Source organism: Malaclemys terrapin, chromosome 11 (genome assembly GCF_027887155.1).
Source record: "Malaclemys terrapin pileata isolate rMalTer1 chromosome 11, rMalTer1.hap1, whole genome shotgun sequence".
In the NCBI taxonomy this organism is placed as follows: domain Eukaryota; kingdom Metazoa; phylum Chordata; order Testudines; family Emydidae; genus Malaclemys; species Malaclemys terrapin.
This window is the reverse complement of record NC_071515.1, coordinates 39,913,577-39,931,631: the sequence shown is the minus strand read 5'-3', so window position 1 is coordinate 39,931,631 and position 18,055 is coordinate 39,913,577. Positions and strand designations below refer to the sequence as shown.

At 39.6% G+C, this 18,055-nt stretch overlaps 1 protein-coding gene across 3 annotated transcripts in view; it reads left to right on the top strand.

Moving 5' to 3' along the window:
• Positions 1 to 18,055, top strand: part of MAP3K20 (mitogen-activated protein kinase kinase kinase 20) — a 130,236-nt gene that overhangs the window by 93,130 nt on the left and 19,051 nt on the right. For 2 of the 3 annotated variants that reach the window (XM_054043675.1, XM_054043673.1), the window contains exons 12-16: positions 7,494 to 7,538; positions 8,554 to 8,584; positions 8,673 to 8,812; positions 11,050 to 11,112; positions 15,219 to 15,311. In XM_054043675.1, coding sequence (XP_053899650.1) covers positions 7,494 to 7,538; positions 8,554 to 8,584; positions 8,673 to 8,812; positions 11,050 to 11,112; positions 15,219 to 15,311 — 372 coding nt within the window. Of the gene's footprint in view, positions 1 to 270; positions 5,262 to 7,493; positions 7,539 to 8,553; positions 8,585 to 8,672; positions 8,813 to 11,049; positions 11,113 to 15,218; positions 15,312 to 18,055 lie in introns of those variants that run through there. The other variant, XM_054043676.1, reaches the window with a different exon arrangement.

The following is an 18,055-nucleotide window of genomic DNA, read 5'->3' as shown; positions in this document are numbered from 1 at the left end:
TGAGAGATTCAAAAGTTGGAACTTTCTTTCAACATGAAAGCTGGGCTACCTATGATCCTTTGCACACTGTTTGGTGGTGGTTTTGCTCTTTCATTTTAAAAAAATTTAAGCCAAGTCTGTTTTAATGAATTCTTACTTGAGCTCCATGTTTTGATTCACTAATCATTTTGCTTTCTGTTTATTGCTAACTAATCTGGTAGTGTCTTTTTTGCCTTGAATTGAATTGGTTCTAACTTTCCTTTTTACTCTGTCCTTTCCTCCTTTAAATAGCTTTTCTTACCTATTGCTGCAAGAATGTCTCAGGAGTCTTACTTTGAAACTAAAACAGAGGAATCAAACAGTGCAGAGATGTCATGTCAGATCACATCAACAAGTAACGGGGAGGTAGCTGGCATGAACCAAAGTCTGCAGGCCTTGATGATGAAGGGCTTTGGGGGTATCTTCTCTATGAACCAAGCAGGATCTGTCCTGCATTCTGGAATGCAGATAAACATGCAAGCCAAAAAGAATTCTTCTAAAACCACCTCTATGAGAAAGGGGAAGAAAATCAACATGGCTGTGGGTTTCAGAGAATTTGACTGGTCAGATGATGATGAAGATGATGATTTTGATGATACAGATGATTCTAGTGAATGAAATTAGAAAACTAATTACATCTAAAATTGGTTTCTAGCAAATAAAAGCAATAAAGTTTCAGAAAAATCATCCTGTCATTTTGGTCTGTTTTAAACCCTGTAAAAGAAACAAAAGCAAAAACACTACATTTTTCTAGGCCAGTCATATTTGTATGTTAAAAATCTATCTTGTTGGTTTTTAGATTGTGTTGACCTATTTTTGCTTTGCTGAAATTTGGAACAAAAATTTCAAAACAAATTGAGGTTTTTAAAACCCACAAAATATAGCTGCAGCTCAAATTTATGCTGTAATATTTGGTGTCTGATTACAGAAACTTCTGTGGCTGAATATGTTTAAGATCTGAAAACAATGGGGGAACTTAAACACCTATTTTACTTAAACATACATCCATTACTTTTCTTTTTGTTTTTGTAGTTTTCTTTACCTGTTTTATTGTTGATCATATGAACATATTTGTGTTTCCATGTGGGCTTTTCCTATACAATCCATTCTTTCTGACTGCTACAGTGAAGTTGTTTTGCTAAATTTGTGATTTCTCAATCATTTTCAAGGCAATATCCTGTGATATCATAAATACATTACTAAGAAGGCTAAGCAGGGTTGAGAAAAATAAAGCCCTTTCAAACTACAGTTTAAGAAACAGCAATTGAATACAGACAATCACTGGTAATAGATAATTTGTATAAATGTTCTTTTCTCTCTTTCTCTTTAGTTTGTGAAATTCACTCTTTAGTACAGTCACTTACAATAAAACCTCACCACCTAATTGCATTGTGGTAGTCTACAAGCTCACTGGTTTTCTGTTACATGCGTGTAAATCCAGGAAATCTCATTAACTTTGATGGCTTTACTCTGGATTTATTCCGGTTTTGCTGAGAGCAAAATTGGTCTTAGGTTATTTACAGCAATTTTTTATTTTGCTGTAACTATTAAACCATTTATCACTGTCCTTTCCAGAATAGGGGAGAGAGATACATTTTAAAAGTGTTTGAGCCCTCCTACTGTGGCTTAAGCTAAATTCTCAGTGATGACATGAAGAATATTCTCTAAAGTTTAAATATCCATTTTTCTGCTGTGAAATCATTTTAAAAATATTGCCACTGTTATTATGATTCATCCTAAAATTGAGTACATAAGTATCTGTTGCAGTAATTACCCCACAAACACTCTGCCCGGAACAGTGAATGTATTTTCCTGATGAACTCTTTGGTGGTGGCACAGAAAGAGAGAAGGAAACAGATACATTCACACCTACAGGTGCAGAAGATAGGCCCATTGTAAAACGTTTGCCAAATAAAGAAGGGCAAAAATTTTAAAGAAAAGGGTTACTTTCATATTCAGTTGGATTTGAGGGGATAATTAAATTCCTAAGTGTCATGTGTTGATAGTGTTTCTCTCATGAAAAATGGTGATTAATGCTGTTTAAATACCTTAGAAAGTAGAATCATTACATGATAGCAGGTCTGAAGCTGGATCTCCAAGAGTTTGGAACATTATATTCTACTATTTAGAAATAAGAGAAAAAATTCTTGAGAAGTTTTAAAATTAGCTTTTCTAGGGTGACGAGTGCAATTTTTCCTCATGTAAGGCCCAGTGCTGTTCTGGTCACCTGCAAAGCACTCAGTGCTTTCAACAATGCTTGAGTTCAACTGGATCTCAGCACCTCACAGGACTGGGCCCTTAACTGTATGAAATGTATAGAATTTGAGCCAGGTTCCACCCTCTTGCTAGCAGGTTCAAGTCCATTGTCTTTGTGATATCTGGGGCAATTTTTTCATGCTAGTAAGAATTTGTCATTTCAACACTGAACAATGCAATATGTTCTTATTAGGATAATTTGCTATATCTTGTCCAAGTGAAATTTGCTCCTACAATATCAGTGGTAATAGCATTTTAGGAGCACTAAGCAAAGTGACTGAGGGTGTGGAGAGGGACAGAATAGAAAAGGGGCAACAAATTAAATGGAAATGGCAGCAAACAAGCTACTTCCAAATGCAGATTTGTATTGTTTTTTAAGTCTGCACCTGCTAACAGCTACCGCAGCAACGTTATTTTTATAACCACTATACTACAGGCAGGAAAAATTGAAGGATTTGTATAATCTAATATGTATCTATGTTAAACTACTGTACCATATTTCTAGTGTAGAGTTGCACAGCTGTAACTGAAGTCAAAATTGAACCCAGTATGTTTAGAAATGCAAAAACAAAAATATCTCTTCTTAGCACTGATACTGATACTTTGCACTTTTAAAGCACCTAATAATCTCAATGCACTTTATATACATACGTGTTGGTTTTAATTAGATGTTCAAATCCACTTCTTGATTTAAATCTTCACCTAATAAAATATTCCAACACTACTATATCACATCACTTTTTTGTTGAGGACAGATATTCTCATGCATCTCTTATTAAAGTGAATAGGAGTTACTTGAGCATAATAAATGGAATAATTTGGCATCTTGTACATAGAGAGCAGAGCTGGTAAAAATAATTTAAATTTAATTTGTCAATGAAAAACAAGGACAACATTTTCATGAATTGTCTCTATTTTTTAGCCAACTCTAATAAAGATCTATTGAGAAATAAAGAAATAACTCTCCAAACATTTACTTTCATGTTCAAAGTAGAAAGGTCCTAGAATTGTTGTAAAAGAAAGATCTACTAAGCTCAAGGCTTTTCCCAAACTTTCCTGTTGTGATTCCTTTAAAGTACGGTTATATTCAAAATAGTAGCTTCGCTTACAAAATGACATTGTGGAGGTCTATTTTTTTATTCTTCTATAATGACTGCCATACCAAATGTGTTCAGTTTACAAGTCACAAATAAATTGTGCTTGACTATCCAGCTATGTTGTTTCTGCCTCAAACATCCTCACTATATTTTAAATTTGAAAGTTATGGAGGCAAAACAAAACCGTTTTGATCTTCCACCGTTGATTTTGCTCTGCAGTGCTAGCAGGATTAAACTTGTTTTTTTAATCTATCTAGATGTCCAAACACCAAAGGGTCTACAATAGTTGCTAATAATAGTTAACAGTTACATAGCATGTCACATGATCAAAGTATTAACCCAGGGCCCTATGAGGCAGATAAGGTGAAATGTTGTTATCCTATTTCACAGCTGGGGAAGCTGATACAGAGAAGTTAAAGGCCAAATCTGAACTTCTAGTTTTTACTCAGTCATTATACTTAAACTAACACTGGCTTTAGTGGGACTTATTTCCTGACTTGAGGAACTCCGAGTTTAGCCCTTTTATTTACCCAAAGCCACATAGTGAGCTGGGATTAGAACTCAGGATTTCCTGACTCCGAACCCAGTTCTCATTCTTTCAGACTTGGAAAAGTTGCAGGGACTAGATATGCTGAGTAAGACTATTTTAATGTAGTCACTTTTCTAACTGTAATAATACTAATGCTTTAGAATAGCAATTGCTCTGAGATCTAATGCTTAGATCTGAGGACTTAGTTTCAGGGCTTATATTGTTTGTGGAGTGTTTGGATATGCTTGATCAGCTGGCTATATTTGTTAGTTGTAATACTTGGACTTAGTCTCCTCTAGATGCTGGGAATTTTTGAGACATGAGATCTGAAGTAGCTCTTCGGCACATGGTCATGTTCTTGACTTGTTGTTCATTTATCATTGCAGTATTTTATTAGATTTTGATTTCATTTCATTGTAGATCTTAAAGCAGTTATTCTAATTAAATATTGATACGTTAATGATTTATATTGCTATCAGCAGCAGTAAATCCACAGCACGCATAATAAAGCTAATAAGTAACTAGCAAAGTTACTGTACATCTTTAGTAAGCTATTTTCTGTTTTTGCAATAAGGCAGCTTTTACAGGTTTTTAATAAGACCTCCGACTTGATAGAGGTTTAATTACAGGCCAATAGAGAATCCATTCTGTTCTTCCAACTTTCATGTAGCAAAATAAGGTCACAGGACATGCAATAATTTTTACAGTCCTTAAATATACCAATAGAAATCTGGAGAGGAATGCACTTTTCCCCCCTGACTTCAACGTAGTGCACACTATGAAGTCTGTATAGAGGTTTCTGGTGTGTGAAGATTTAGTTTCAGGACTGTAGTATCAACAACCTACATTAAACATTTTACGTTGTGTGCAAAATATTCTGCTGACTTTTAAAGTCAGATATAGTCCACTGCATTTTCTTGCTTTTGCACTCTTTAAAAAGTTTTGTACTGAATACTAGGAAATGATTCTATTTATACTCCAAGTGTGAGCAAATGAAATTTTAATAGAAAATATTTTCAGTGTTAGAAAACTTCATCCCTTCCTACTGAAATACTATGCTGAACAAAACCTGTGCCAAAATTATTGTGGTGTAAACTGACTAGCTAATTTGTATGGAACATGCAATGTTACACCCTCTTGTGGTAAGACCTTTCAGTAGTCAGTTGTTTTCTTCACCGCACTTAACATGTGATGTCTTGCTTTGTTCACAGTATGGATTTGGTTTTCCAGGTTTAAAAAAAAAAATGTAATGTATTCAATTTTCTCAGTTGGTGTCATGAACTTGATTTTGATGTGAAGTTTTTTCCTTTGCTTCTCTTTGTTCCAAACTTCTATTTTGCAATAAACATTTTGACAGTAAATTTTTATGCTTCTGTGTTCTTGTGTAAACTGCTGCTGTTAAAGGGATTGCTCATTGCCTTCTGCTTTGATCTTTTTCATATTATGCAGGGTGTGGCATTTTCCCCTTTTTTCTCTTTATTTATTTGTTTGTAAATATATTTAACATTTCACATCACTAATTTTCCTCTCCTAAAAATGGGAATCATCTGGACAGTTACTGTGTGTAAGCAAGAATGGAATATTGAACTTGTGCAATGGTAGAATACATAATGAAATACAGCAAACTGTTGTACCCAAGGTTCCCAATGGAAAGGAAAACACCAGCCCATTTGGAATTTAAGGGCAATTATGTTGTTAATTATTGCAAATATTGTGGGTCTCTGCCTTCACAAGGGTCATCATGGTTTGCCAGATCCTGCCCCACCTAGTTGCCAGCAATAGGTGGATCCCTTCCACCCTACAACCCTCTCCGCCCCAATGCAACTGTCACTTCTTTTCTGGATTTTCCTGACTTGTAATCGGTAGGGTTATGACGCTTGGCCCACACATGGGGAAGTTAGGGGCTCAAGGGAAACATACCTTTCCGTGTGGTAGTCAAAGCCAGCTTCTCATCCCAGTGACCACTTAGCTCAGGCATTGTTGGCTTTGTCTATCTGAGGAGGCCATTTCTCTCCTGGAAGAGTTATGGCAGGAAGGGGTGGGCAGCGGGGCAGGTGTGGGGGAAGGTTAAGTGATCTTCACAGGGATGGACAAGGCTGGTTTGATAAAATAGTTTGTGGTGAGGAAGGAATTTTCCCTGGAAGCAGATTGGCCAATCCACTGGGGTGGGGGAGAGTTGCTTTCCTCTGTGCATTTTGCAGTGTTCAGCAGAAGCTGTAGTGCAAGACACAGGAAACAAGTGTAGGACAGTCTTGAATCCATCAGTGGGAGTCCATATGGGAAGACCAGAAAGACTTGTCACTAGTTTGGGTGGAAGTCATTGTGGGAGGCACCTTGGCCTGTTGTCCCACAGTCTGCAGGGTCAGGGAAAGGAGGAGACTAATAGATAACAATTTGAACACATGGGGTGGCTGCCATGCATAGGCACAAAGTCTTACAAGTGTGAGGGAGGAATTCTGGAGAGGAGGAACTGCGTCTGCCAAGAGGTTGGGCACTCGGGTGCTTGTAGGCTTGCATGGCCCACAATGTAAGGAGACCACAAAGACTGAGGGTTGACCAGTGAAATCTGAATTACAGTTTGGTAGATAAGTAATTCAATAAATTTTCAGCCAGAGTATGGTGGCAAGAGTTTGGGTGGCACTGTCAATTCAGATACATCTAATTAACAGGATACCAATGAGCAGAGACTCTACAGCTTAGAATAACCCATTCTTTAGCTGGTTAGATGGAGGTTACTATCTCAGTAGGATCTTTCACTGTGTCATCTTCTAACCATTCCTGGGTTTCACTGACACAGCCATCCCCTTATGTATCAAGTAGATCCTGGTCTGATCCCCTCATACTTGAAGAGGGGAATCCTGATCCTCCATATAACAAAGTGTACCATGCATGGGGCTGTGGCATTCAGCTGTCTGTGAAGTGTCCCCTTCAGGTTTTGTTCCACAGTTCCTAAAAGGAATGATCATGCAGGTTTAGGCGGTAACCGAAGGGTAAAAGGGAACAAACAACCTTGTACCTTAATCAGTAAGGAAGCCTAGCTGCAGTGGCCCAGTTCCAAGTCAGTTGTGCTCTCCTTGTTATGCAGTGACTGCTTCATTCACTCTACAGAATATCTCCCTCCCAGCTGATATTGGGAAAAACCAAGACACACCTTTCACTACTGGAGTAAAAGTAGTAAATAGTAAAAGTGATAGTGAAACACAAGGAGAAAGTGGTGGCTAGTGAGTCCCACTTGTGGGGATGCGGCTGGTGACAAAATTCCAAGACTGCTTTGGTTACTTGGTGATCTCCTGAATAGTTTTGCCCCCTGGAGGTGTTGGGACTATTCCATCATTGCTGTAATATCACTGAAGCCAACCTGTGATCACTTTAACTAATATGTGAACATGAGGAATGCTACTTTGATGGCACTATTTGTAGTAATCCATGGAATAATGAGGAAAGTCCTTGTCACAACCAGGAGGCTTATGATCTTAGCTGGAGAGGAGGTGCCAAATAAAATCAGCCACCGAAGTAAAACTGGGGGGAGACCTGAGTAAACGATCGGACAAGAAGAGCAATATTACTCTTTTCAATTCATATTTCTCACACAGTTGCTGCCTTCCTTTGATATTTGCGCGTGGACCGAAGAAGATGTGGTAAGCATTTAGTACTAATTCAGTCGGCATTGTTTTGATGTCGCTATAAAAGAAAACTGAGGCACATCATAGTAAATGAAATCTAGATTGTAGTGATTTGAGAAATCTGTAGACAAGATTCTAACACTGTATATTTTTAAAATTCCTGTTCCAAAAAAGATTTTTAAATTACCCTATCCTGACAGAGGAAGGACTTTATTGCCTTGGTGAAATGGTCACGTGCTCAGAGGCCTCTTAAAGCATTTGTCTTGGCAGGTTATCAGTGTATGCTGCTGAATTGTCATAGGCATGAACCAAGCAACACTGAAGGGCTGTAAGAATGCATACCTCACCAGTGTCAGGAGAAAAAGAGGACAGCAAACATCATAGTCCCTTTGCCCAATCCAACAGGACTGGAATTCATTTTAAGTTAAGATCCTAAAAAGAGGCATGGGAAACCACTTTCATATAAAATACAAAATGTAATTGCTTTTAGGGGACTAGCTACGATACTAACTTTAGATCATATTTTGAACATTCGTTCAAGTTAATTGGTAAGAAATTTTAGATGTTTATCTCGAACACATCCGTGAATCATAGCAGTTTTAATATCCCTTTTAGCAGCCTTTTGATACATCATATATAACGTGGTCATTTAACTAAAGGTTACTGAAGGACTAACTGAAAAGCCAATGCAAAGTAGTAATGGTCTAAGCTGCTGAACTCGTCCCATTCATAACACAACAAATTGCTAAATCTACATTAGGAGCAGTAGCAATTAAAAAGCAATAATAAACTGAGAAAATGGCTGCAAAGCAGAAAGAAATTTATATTAAATAACAAACTTGCAAGATAGCCCCAAAAAGTAAATATAATGGAGAAGTTTGATTCCCTTGTCCCACCACTAAAAAGACTTTTAATTTTTGTTTTAAAATTGAATTATGAGCATTTTGTGTTTTAAGGTGCTGTAACCTATACATTTTAATTGTGTGACCTTCAAAACTGTTTTTTTGTTTTGTTTTGTTTTTTTTTACAGTATTTTTGGCTGAACCAGCTTGTTGGAAAAGGTAAACTATACATTATAGGTCACAGATTCAACTTTTTTTTTCCAGCGAAAAGCACTATGGATTTCTGTATAACCTTTCATATCTTAAGGTGATGCTTCTGGTGAGATGAATGTTTATGCCAACTTGTTTAAGGAAAATCATATCACTGGGAAACGGTTGCTTCTTATAGAAGAAGAAGATTTAAAGGATATGGGAATTCTTTCCAAAGGACATATCATTCATTTAAAGGTATCTTAACAACATGTCTTGATAATCACAATAGTAAATCTTGACAGTGTAATGTAAATGACAGTCTAAATGTTAACAGCATTTTTTATCTAGCATAAGAGAAGATTTAAAGCTAAAGTTAGAAAAACCTTTTTGAGAAAAAGAGTCATACCCAGAACTTGCTTGCAATAGGCACCAAAGCAAACCTAAACACTTTCTGAGATGCCAGAAAGATTGGTAACCTTGAGTTGCTGATGTTTTGTTGTTGTTTTTTTCTCTCTTAAAAATACCCATGTTCCTCTGCATTTTCTGGTTTAAGCTGGGACAGGAATAGGAAATATTGCAAAAGACTCTTCTAATAGTATCTCCCACCTAAGTGAAACCTTTGGAAATCTTAGGACAGAACCTCGCAAGACTTTCTGCCTAATCAGAGAGGTTTAGATAAACACCAAAGATGTATTTGAACTGAAATCGCTGAACATCTTGAGTTTCATCAATCATCTCTAATTTAAAACTGCTTTGTGTACCAAACACTCTATTCTTGAACAACTGTAAAGCTAGTTGAGTGCTAGTGGGTAGGGCTTCTCTGCTGTCTGAGCTTTATTTCATCCACAAGAGATTGTACTGCTCTAATTATTTAATAGTTTCACTGAATCCAGCAAAACCCTGGCCGGAAAGTAGTAACAGACGTAGTAGTAATAATATTTACTTACTGTCACAGAACATGGCTTACATACCCGTAGTTCTGCTCTGAAAAATGTCTTGAAAATGGCATTGTGGGCTTCCATTATGTCTGAGTGATTCTGTATACAATGTGCTCCATTTACTAGTGAAAGGACACTTTTTGTCTGATTGTCAGCCCTGAGAGTCACACTAGGTTATATCTATCTTTTGCATCAGCACAATAAAGGTATTACAGTCCAAATTAATATCGCATTTCTATGGGTTGTATGCCATTGTTTCCAAGTAGTTCCATTAGTGACATGTGTGATTGCCCTCCACAGGGGTTGATCAGGTGAAACTTATTAAAACTTGGTAAATAAATGGACGCAGAACACAGACTAGAGCAGCGGTTCCCAACTGGGGGTCTGCCAAGCATGGCCACTCGGAGCCCCGAGCCCAGGTACCGATGGGGCTGAAGCCCAGAGCCCCAGTGCCTGGAGAAGCCGCCCCATGGGGCTGAAGCCCTGAGCCCCCCAGCCCCATGGGGCTAAAGCCCCCAGGTGCCGCCTCACTCCAAGCGTCAGAAGCCCCAAGCCCCCTTCATTCCGTGGGGCTCCTCAGCCCCTCCCCAGCCCCGTGGGGCAGAAGCTTCTCCCCACACATTGCAGCTGAAGCCCAAGCCACCTCCCCTCAAGCTGGGCCATGGAGTTTTTATAGCATGCTGCTGGGACCCCCAAAAGGAAATGGTTTAGAACCCCTGGAATAGAGAATGCAGTTCTTGCTGAGTTGGCTCAGTGAGGCTAACAGGAGTAAAAACCAGTACAAACCTATATTTGTGGTTGAGGGTATGTCTACACTGCAACTGGGAGTGTGCTTCCCGGTGCCCGTAGGCAGACATGTACTAGCTCTGCTTGAGCTAGTGTGCTAAAACTTCAGTGTAGCCCAGCATAGCCTGGGTAGCAGCTCAAGCTAGCCATCTGAGTACAAGCCCACCTAGACCCCCTGGGTAGTTGCCGCCTATACTAACTCAGTCTACACTGCTACTGCAGAGCTAGCACGTGTCTGTCTATCCATCCGTGAAAGCACATGCCCAGCTGCAGTGTAGACATACCCTAAATTCAGCAGATCTGACGCTGAATACTCACAAGGGGGCAGATCTGCTGAGTAAGAAGCAGGGCCGGCTCCAGGCACCAGCTAAAGAAGCAGGTGCTTGGGGCGGCAAATACCAAGGGGCGGCACGTCCAGGTCTTCGGCGGGAATTCAGTGGCGAGTCCCTCAGTCCCTCTCTGCTGCCGAAGAGTGGAGCGACGTGATTGCGCTGCCGCGGCTTTTTTTCTTTTCTTTTTTTTTTGCCACTTGGGGTGGCAGAAAACCTGGAGCTGGCCCTGGTAAGAAGGTGCCATTTTACAGTCCCTTTTTAGAACAGAACTGTATAGTAAGATTGGCTACAGAGAACACTATACATCCTGAATGAGTTACACCTACGCACACACACACACCCCTACACACACACTGTGCTATTTTTCAGTCCAGCATTTACGCTATTAGATCATGATGAACTATTGTCTAATTTGGGTTTGTTTGGTTTCTTACAGACTGCTATTGGGAAGTTAACTCATGATTACCTAAACATCTTTCATTTCCCACCATTAATTAAGGTAAGTATTTATTTACTTATTTAAAAGGTGCTACCTGTCTTGACACAATAAATGTACCCACATTGTGCTATTAGGCCTTACACTTAGTATAGAGTGCACATCTGCATTGTCACTATCTGTGGCAGATTTTTGAGGTCAAGTTAGCAATATGAGTGTTCATATCAGAACAAGTAATATCACAACAATACACCCTCTCAATGAGGTTCAAAGAATTAATACAACAGAAAGATGCCTTGCAGGTTAACATATGATGGTAATATCATAAGGCCAGATTGTGACCCCCTTACTTGCATGGGTGAGCAGTTACTCCCATCAGTAATCCCACTGAAATCAGTGGATTACTCATGTGAGTAACTACTTATTGTTGTGAGCAAAGTAGTCCCAATCCAGAGCATAATGAGCACATCATTCCTTACTCTGTTGTCTTACAGGAGAAAATAATTATGTACGATAGTAGCCATTCTTTTGTTTCCTTTTTAAGACCCTGCATGCTAACCATACAACTTTTGGGTCTTGTAGTATCAGCAACAACAGGTAGGACACAAACAAAGATAGACCTGGTCTATCCCTCCTCCAGGATCCTTCCTTCGGATTTAAGATATAAAAACTCAACTGACATTTAGAGCTTACCGTGAAACCCTAGGTCGGGGGAGATAATTTCTTTTATTGAACCAACATCTGTTGGTGAGAGGGACAAGCTTTAAGAATTGTGGTAAGAAAACTGTCTCTCTCATGAACAGAAGTTGGTCCAATAAAAGATATTATCTCACCCACCTTGTCTCTCTAATATCCTGGGACCAACGTGTCTACAACTACACTGCATACATCAAATCAAAGGAATTCTGTCAACTACTCAGAGAGTACTAGACCCCAAAGGATTCAGTTGCTTTTATAGCTGTTATAATTTACAGCACAACAATACAGTGGGACCCACTTAAAATAAAGTCCATCGTACAGTCAAAGGAAAATCCATAATTGTTTACTGCATTGCAGATTTCAATCTGTAATTCCAGTTACAATGGACAGCTGCTCAAAATGACATTGTTCTGTGAAAGAACAGCTTCATATGGAGCTGAAGGTGCTCAACACCTCACAGGAGCTGTCCCTGTAACAGGCTGCCAGTGTTTATAGTGTAACACAAGCTAATGTGTGAGTTTTAGTACGTATACCCAAGATAGCAGACTGTGAAGAGCTACAAAGAGATCTCACAAAACTGGGTGATTGGGCAACAAAATGGCAGATGAAATTCAATGTTGATAAATGCAAAGTAATGCACATTTGAAAGCATAATCCCAACTATGCATATAAAATGATGGGGTCTAAATTAGTTGCTGCCACTCAAGAAAGAGATCTTGAGGTCATTGTGGATAGTTCTCTGAAAACATCCACTCAATGTGCAGCGGCAGTCAAAAAAGCAAACAGAATGTTGGGAATCATTAAGAAAGGGATAGATAATGAGACAGAAAATATCATATTGCCTCTATATAAATCCATGGTACGCTCACATCTTGAATACTGCATGCAGATGTTGTTGCCCCATATCAAAAAAAGATATATTGGAATTGGAAAAGGTTCAGAAAAGGGCAACAAAAATGATTAGGAGTATGGAACAGCTTCCGTATGAGGAAAGATTAATAAGATTGGGACTTTTCAGCTTGGAAAAGAGATGATTAAGAGAGGATATGATTGAGGTCTATAAAATCATGACTGGTTTCGAGAAAGTAAATAAGGAAGTGTTATTTATTCCTCATAACACAAGAACTAGGGGTCTCCAAATGAAATTAATAGGCAGCGGGTTTAAAACAAACAAAAGGAAGCATTTCTTCTCACAATGCACAGTCAACCTGTGGAACTCTTTTCCAGGGGATGTTGTGAAGGCCAAGACTATACCAGGATTCAAAAAAGAACTAGATAGAATCATCATAGAATCATAGGACTGGAAGGTCATCTAGTCCAGTACCCTGCACTCATGGCAGGACTAAGTATTATCTAAACCAGGGGTCAGCAACCTTTGGCATGTGGCCCATCATGGAAATCCACTGGCGGGCCGGGACAGTTTGTTTACCTGCAGCGTCTGCAGGTTCGGCCGATCACAGCTCCCACTGGCCGCGGTAGCCGTTCCAGGCCAATGGGGGCTTAGGGAAGCAGTGCAGGGATGTGCTGGCTGCCGACGCTGCAGGTAAACAAACCGTCCCGTGGATTTCTCTGATGGGTCGCGTGCCAGAGGTTGCCAATCCCTGATCTAAACCATTCTTGACAGGTGTTTGTCTAACCTGCTCTTAAAAATCTCCAATGGTTCTTTCCACAACCTCCTTAGGCAATTTATTCCAGTGCTTAACCACCCTGACAGAAAGTTTTTCCTAATGTCCAACCTAAACCTCCCTTGCTGCAATTTAAGCCCATTGCTTCTTATCCTATCCTCAGAGGTAAAGAAAAAAATTTTTTCTCCCTCCTCCTTGTAACAACCTTTTATGTATTTGAAATCTGTTATCATGTCCCCTCCCAGTCTTCTCTTTTCCTGACTAAAACAAACCCTTTTTTTTTTTCCTTCAATCTTCCCTTATAGGTCATGTTTTCTAGACCTTTAATCATTTCTGTTGCTCTTCTCTGGACTTTCTCCAGTTTGTCCACATCTTTACTGAAAAGTGGTGCCCAGAACTGGACACAATACTCCAGCTGAGGCTTAATCAGCGCAGAGTAGAGCGGAAGAATTATTTCTCATGTCTTGCTTACAACAGTCCTGCTAATACATCCCAGAATGATGATTGCTTTTTTTGTAACAGTGTTACACTGTTGACTCATATTTAGCTTGTGGTTCACTATGACCCCCAGATCCCTCTCTGCAGTACTCCTTCCTAGGCAGTCATTTCCCATTTTGTATGTGTGCATGTGATTGTTCCTCCCTAAGTAGAGTACTTTGCATTTGTCCTTATTGAATTTCATCCTATTTACTTCAGACCATTTCTCCAGTTTGTCCAGATCATTTTGAATTATAATCCTATCCTCCAAAGCACTTGCAACCCCTCCCAGCTTGGTATCATCTGCAAACTTTATAAGTGTATTCTGTATGCCATTATCTAAATCACTGATGAAGATATTGAACAGATCCGGACCCAGAACTGATCCCTGCAGGACCCCACTCATTATGTCCTTCCAACATGACTGTGAACAACTGATAACTACTCTCTGGGAACGGTTTTCCAACCCGTTTTGCACCCACCTTATAGTAGCTCCATCTAGGTTGCATTTCCCTAGTTTGTTTATGAGAAGGTCATGCAAGACAGTATCAAAAGCTTTACTAAAGTCAAGATATACCATATCTACCACTTCCCCCCCCATCCACAAGGCTTGTTACCATGTCAAAGAAAGCTATCAGGTTGGTTTGACACGATTTGATCTTGACAATTCCATGCTGACTGTTACTTAACAGCTTATTATCTTCTAGATGTTTGCAAATTGATTGCTTAATTATTTGCTCCATTATCTTTCCGGGTACAGAAGTTAAGCTGAATGGTCTGTAAATTCCCTGGGTTGTCCTTATTTCCCTTTTTATAGAAGGGCACTATATTTGCCCTTTTCCAGTCTTCTGGAATCTCTCCCAGCTTCCATGACTTTTCAAAGATAATTGCTAATGGCTCAGATATCTCCTCAGTCAGCTTCTTGAGTATTCTAGGATGCATTTCATCAGGCCCTGGTGACTTGAAGACATAGATAAGTTCATGGACGATAGGTCCATCGATGGCTATTAGCCAGGATGGGCAGGGATGGTGTCCCTAGCCTCTGTTTCCCAGTAGCTGGGAGTGGGCGACAGGGAATGGATCACTTGATGATTACCTGTTCTGTTCATTCCCTTTGGGGCACCTGGCATTGGCCGCTGTCAGAAGACAGGATACTGGGCTAGATGGGCCTTTGGTCTGACCCTGTATGGCAATTCCTATGTTCTTATGTGGAATTACTGAAAGGACGATAGTATCCTCTGACCAGCCAACAGATTTGTAACATACAAAAGGCAAGGGTACTAAACTCTTTCTGTCAAATGGAAGCTTGTTACCAACTCAGAGAGACTCATAATAGGTGTCATTTCTTACACTGTGTTTCTGTGATAGGATTCTGCAAGTGGAAATGAAGAAAACATGGAGAAAGTAGTGAACCTGGAACTTGTTTTTGGTTATCATTTGAAACTGGGAAATGGTCCACAGGTAAATGAATCTTGTTGGGATAATATCGTTTTATTTCTGTTTCTTTAATCATTACTCAAAGGGCCCAATATCTGTAGAAATATTTTCCATTTATAATATGAATCCTGCTACTCAGAAAATCACTGAGCAAATTTCAAAGTACAATGCTGAATCAATGATGGATGGGTACAAGAAAAACAGTGGTACAGAAAGTTTGGAATTAAATAAGATTGTTTCCTCATAAGCATTTTCTTTAACTTCAGTTTTGTGACTGAGAATTTCTTGTGTAAATCCTTTATCATATTGAACATGAGACAACAGGTTTTTGTGAAAAGGAGGTAAATTGAGATCCCAGTGGAGGCTGGGGGCTTGGACTAGTGTTGAATTTGTCTCATTTATGGGCAAAATCTTCTTGGTTTGCTGTGTGGGGATTTCCTCCTTTCTTTTTCTATTTTGGATTTCTTTTATCTGAAGCATTTTCCAGTTGTAAAGATGGATTTCCCATTGCAATGTGAATTGCTTGTACATTCCCAGTGTTCTCAGGCACCCATAACTTGTGGTGCTATATAGCTTCATTTCTTTAGGTGCACATAGTGCCCTGCCTTGTGCAGCCATGTAAGGGAGTAAGGAGCATAAGGCCTTGAAGTTTTGGGGGAAGTACTCTGCACCAGCTATCTGCCTGACACATGGGGGCTTCCCCCGCAGAACAGGTGGAATCCAGGAGGCAGATTCTCACTCTGAGTATGTTTCCCAGGTTGCACCTGAACTAGCACAACAATGCACTGCCCCTCGCTAGGGACTCGTGAAAAATCAGTGACTGAGCTCTTAGTGGGTTTCTTCATGTAACAGTGGAAACTTCCTTCTTTTGTGTTTTATTTCTCTCTCTCTCTAACTTTCCAACTGGTTTTGCTTGCATTGTGAATTGATGTGTGCATACAGGAGAAAGTATTTCCACACACTCATTTAAACCCAATTACAACTAGCACAGGTCTGATTCATTTTAAAACTGGTCGGAGCCATAGAGTAAATCAGACTTGGATGGCCTGAACTGCTGGTTTCAAAACCAACTGCTTCTTCCACCCTTTCCCATCTCTTTGAGACTTATAAAGTAAAGGAAGGCTAGTAGCTCTTTTCTCCTTATAAACACTCCTTACTTCCAACAGAAACTATCTGTCAACAGCAATTTAATTTGCTGTTTGGGGAACTCATCAGGTTAAAATCATGGCAGAAAGAGTTAGAGCTACATTCCATATCCAAAATTAAGAAGTTCCTATTTTCCAGCTTTTCAGTTGTACCTCACAGACATTACATAGGTATGTTAACAACACTGCCTATTTCAATTCTGTTGGAGTATTTTTTGTGATCCACAACCTCCTATGCAAGACCTCTTGCACATAAACTTTTCTAGTCTAATAATATTTAATTTAGTCCCAAAGATGTCTCAGCACTTAAAAATTCCGGAATATAGTATAGAAGTCCAAGCATAATCATAGTCTTCTATCATTTATTATAGCAGACTTGTGTAGATTCTAATAAAGCAGAGAAAAGAGAAATATATTCTTTGTAAAACTGAAAAAAAACTGAGCAATAAAATAAATATAACTACAGAATAAACTGATTAATTTAATCTGTCAAAGTGGAGCATCATTTAGTCTGGCAAAATGGTATGCATCAATGATACAGTATCCGCTCATTGAAACTTTAGCACAAGGTACTTTGAACTCATCAGGTTTTCTGTCAAGAAGGGAACACCTGGGCCTTATTCTGATCTGATAGTAGTGTAAAACATGTGCCATTCCATTGATTTCAGTGTGCTTACTCCTGGAACACCATCAGTGTAAATGAGATCAGGAGCAGGGCCATACTCTTCAAAGGTGTTGATTGTAGGGTGCAGTGCAGCGATTCCCATAGAAAATGCACATTTTTATTGAACTGTAAAGAGGTATATGCCGGCTCATAGAATGTTTTGGCTGAGTAACTTGCTCCCTTGCCTTTCTATGGAACCTTTTTAGGATATATCTGGGTTTTTACAGTACACCCAATTTGGATGAAATTGCCCTCTTCCCATCCCCATTCTCATACACACAAAGCCCCAATAATCTGTCTTTGTGCAGGGATCACTACAGGAACATATGCAGTTCCCAATGCATAGACAGTCTATTGGCTTGCAACACAACCTCACACCAGGGTACTCCATAGTAGCCACTGCCTCTCCACATGGGCAACTGTGGATGCAATGGTACTGCCCCGGCCTACCCCAAACCTCCTTACACACCAGCCTCTCCTGGGTTGATATACAAAATCCCTTGGGATGGGAGCACACAAAAAAGACTGTCGCGAACCCCTGAACAGCTACTTCACCTAAAGGCAATCCACCCCGTGCCCCAACACAGTCCCATTGCGGAGTGAAAGTAGCACGGAAAGCCTGGCACTGGCCCACAGCACTGGAGGGTGGATTTCATCCTTTCTGAGGGCATGTTGGGCTTACTCCCCTGCACCACTTTTGGAGCTGTCTGTCACTAGTGGTAACTGAGAGCTGTCTACAAAAGTACAGGGATTTGTTAAATGGCATGAAGATCTAGTCAGTGCTTGGAAAAGGGAATACTGTTTTTCACACTTCCACCTTTAAAATATTGCATTCACAAACAAGTGAACTAGCAATTTATTTTTATGATGATGATAAGGGCCCTAAAAATCCTTATTTGCTTGCAACCACTGAGTGAGGACAGACCTTTTTAAACATGGCAGCTAATCTCAGAACCATT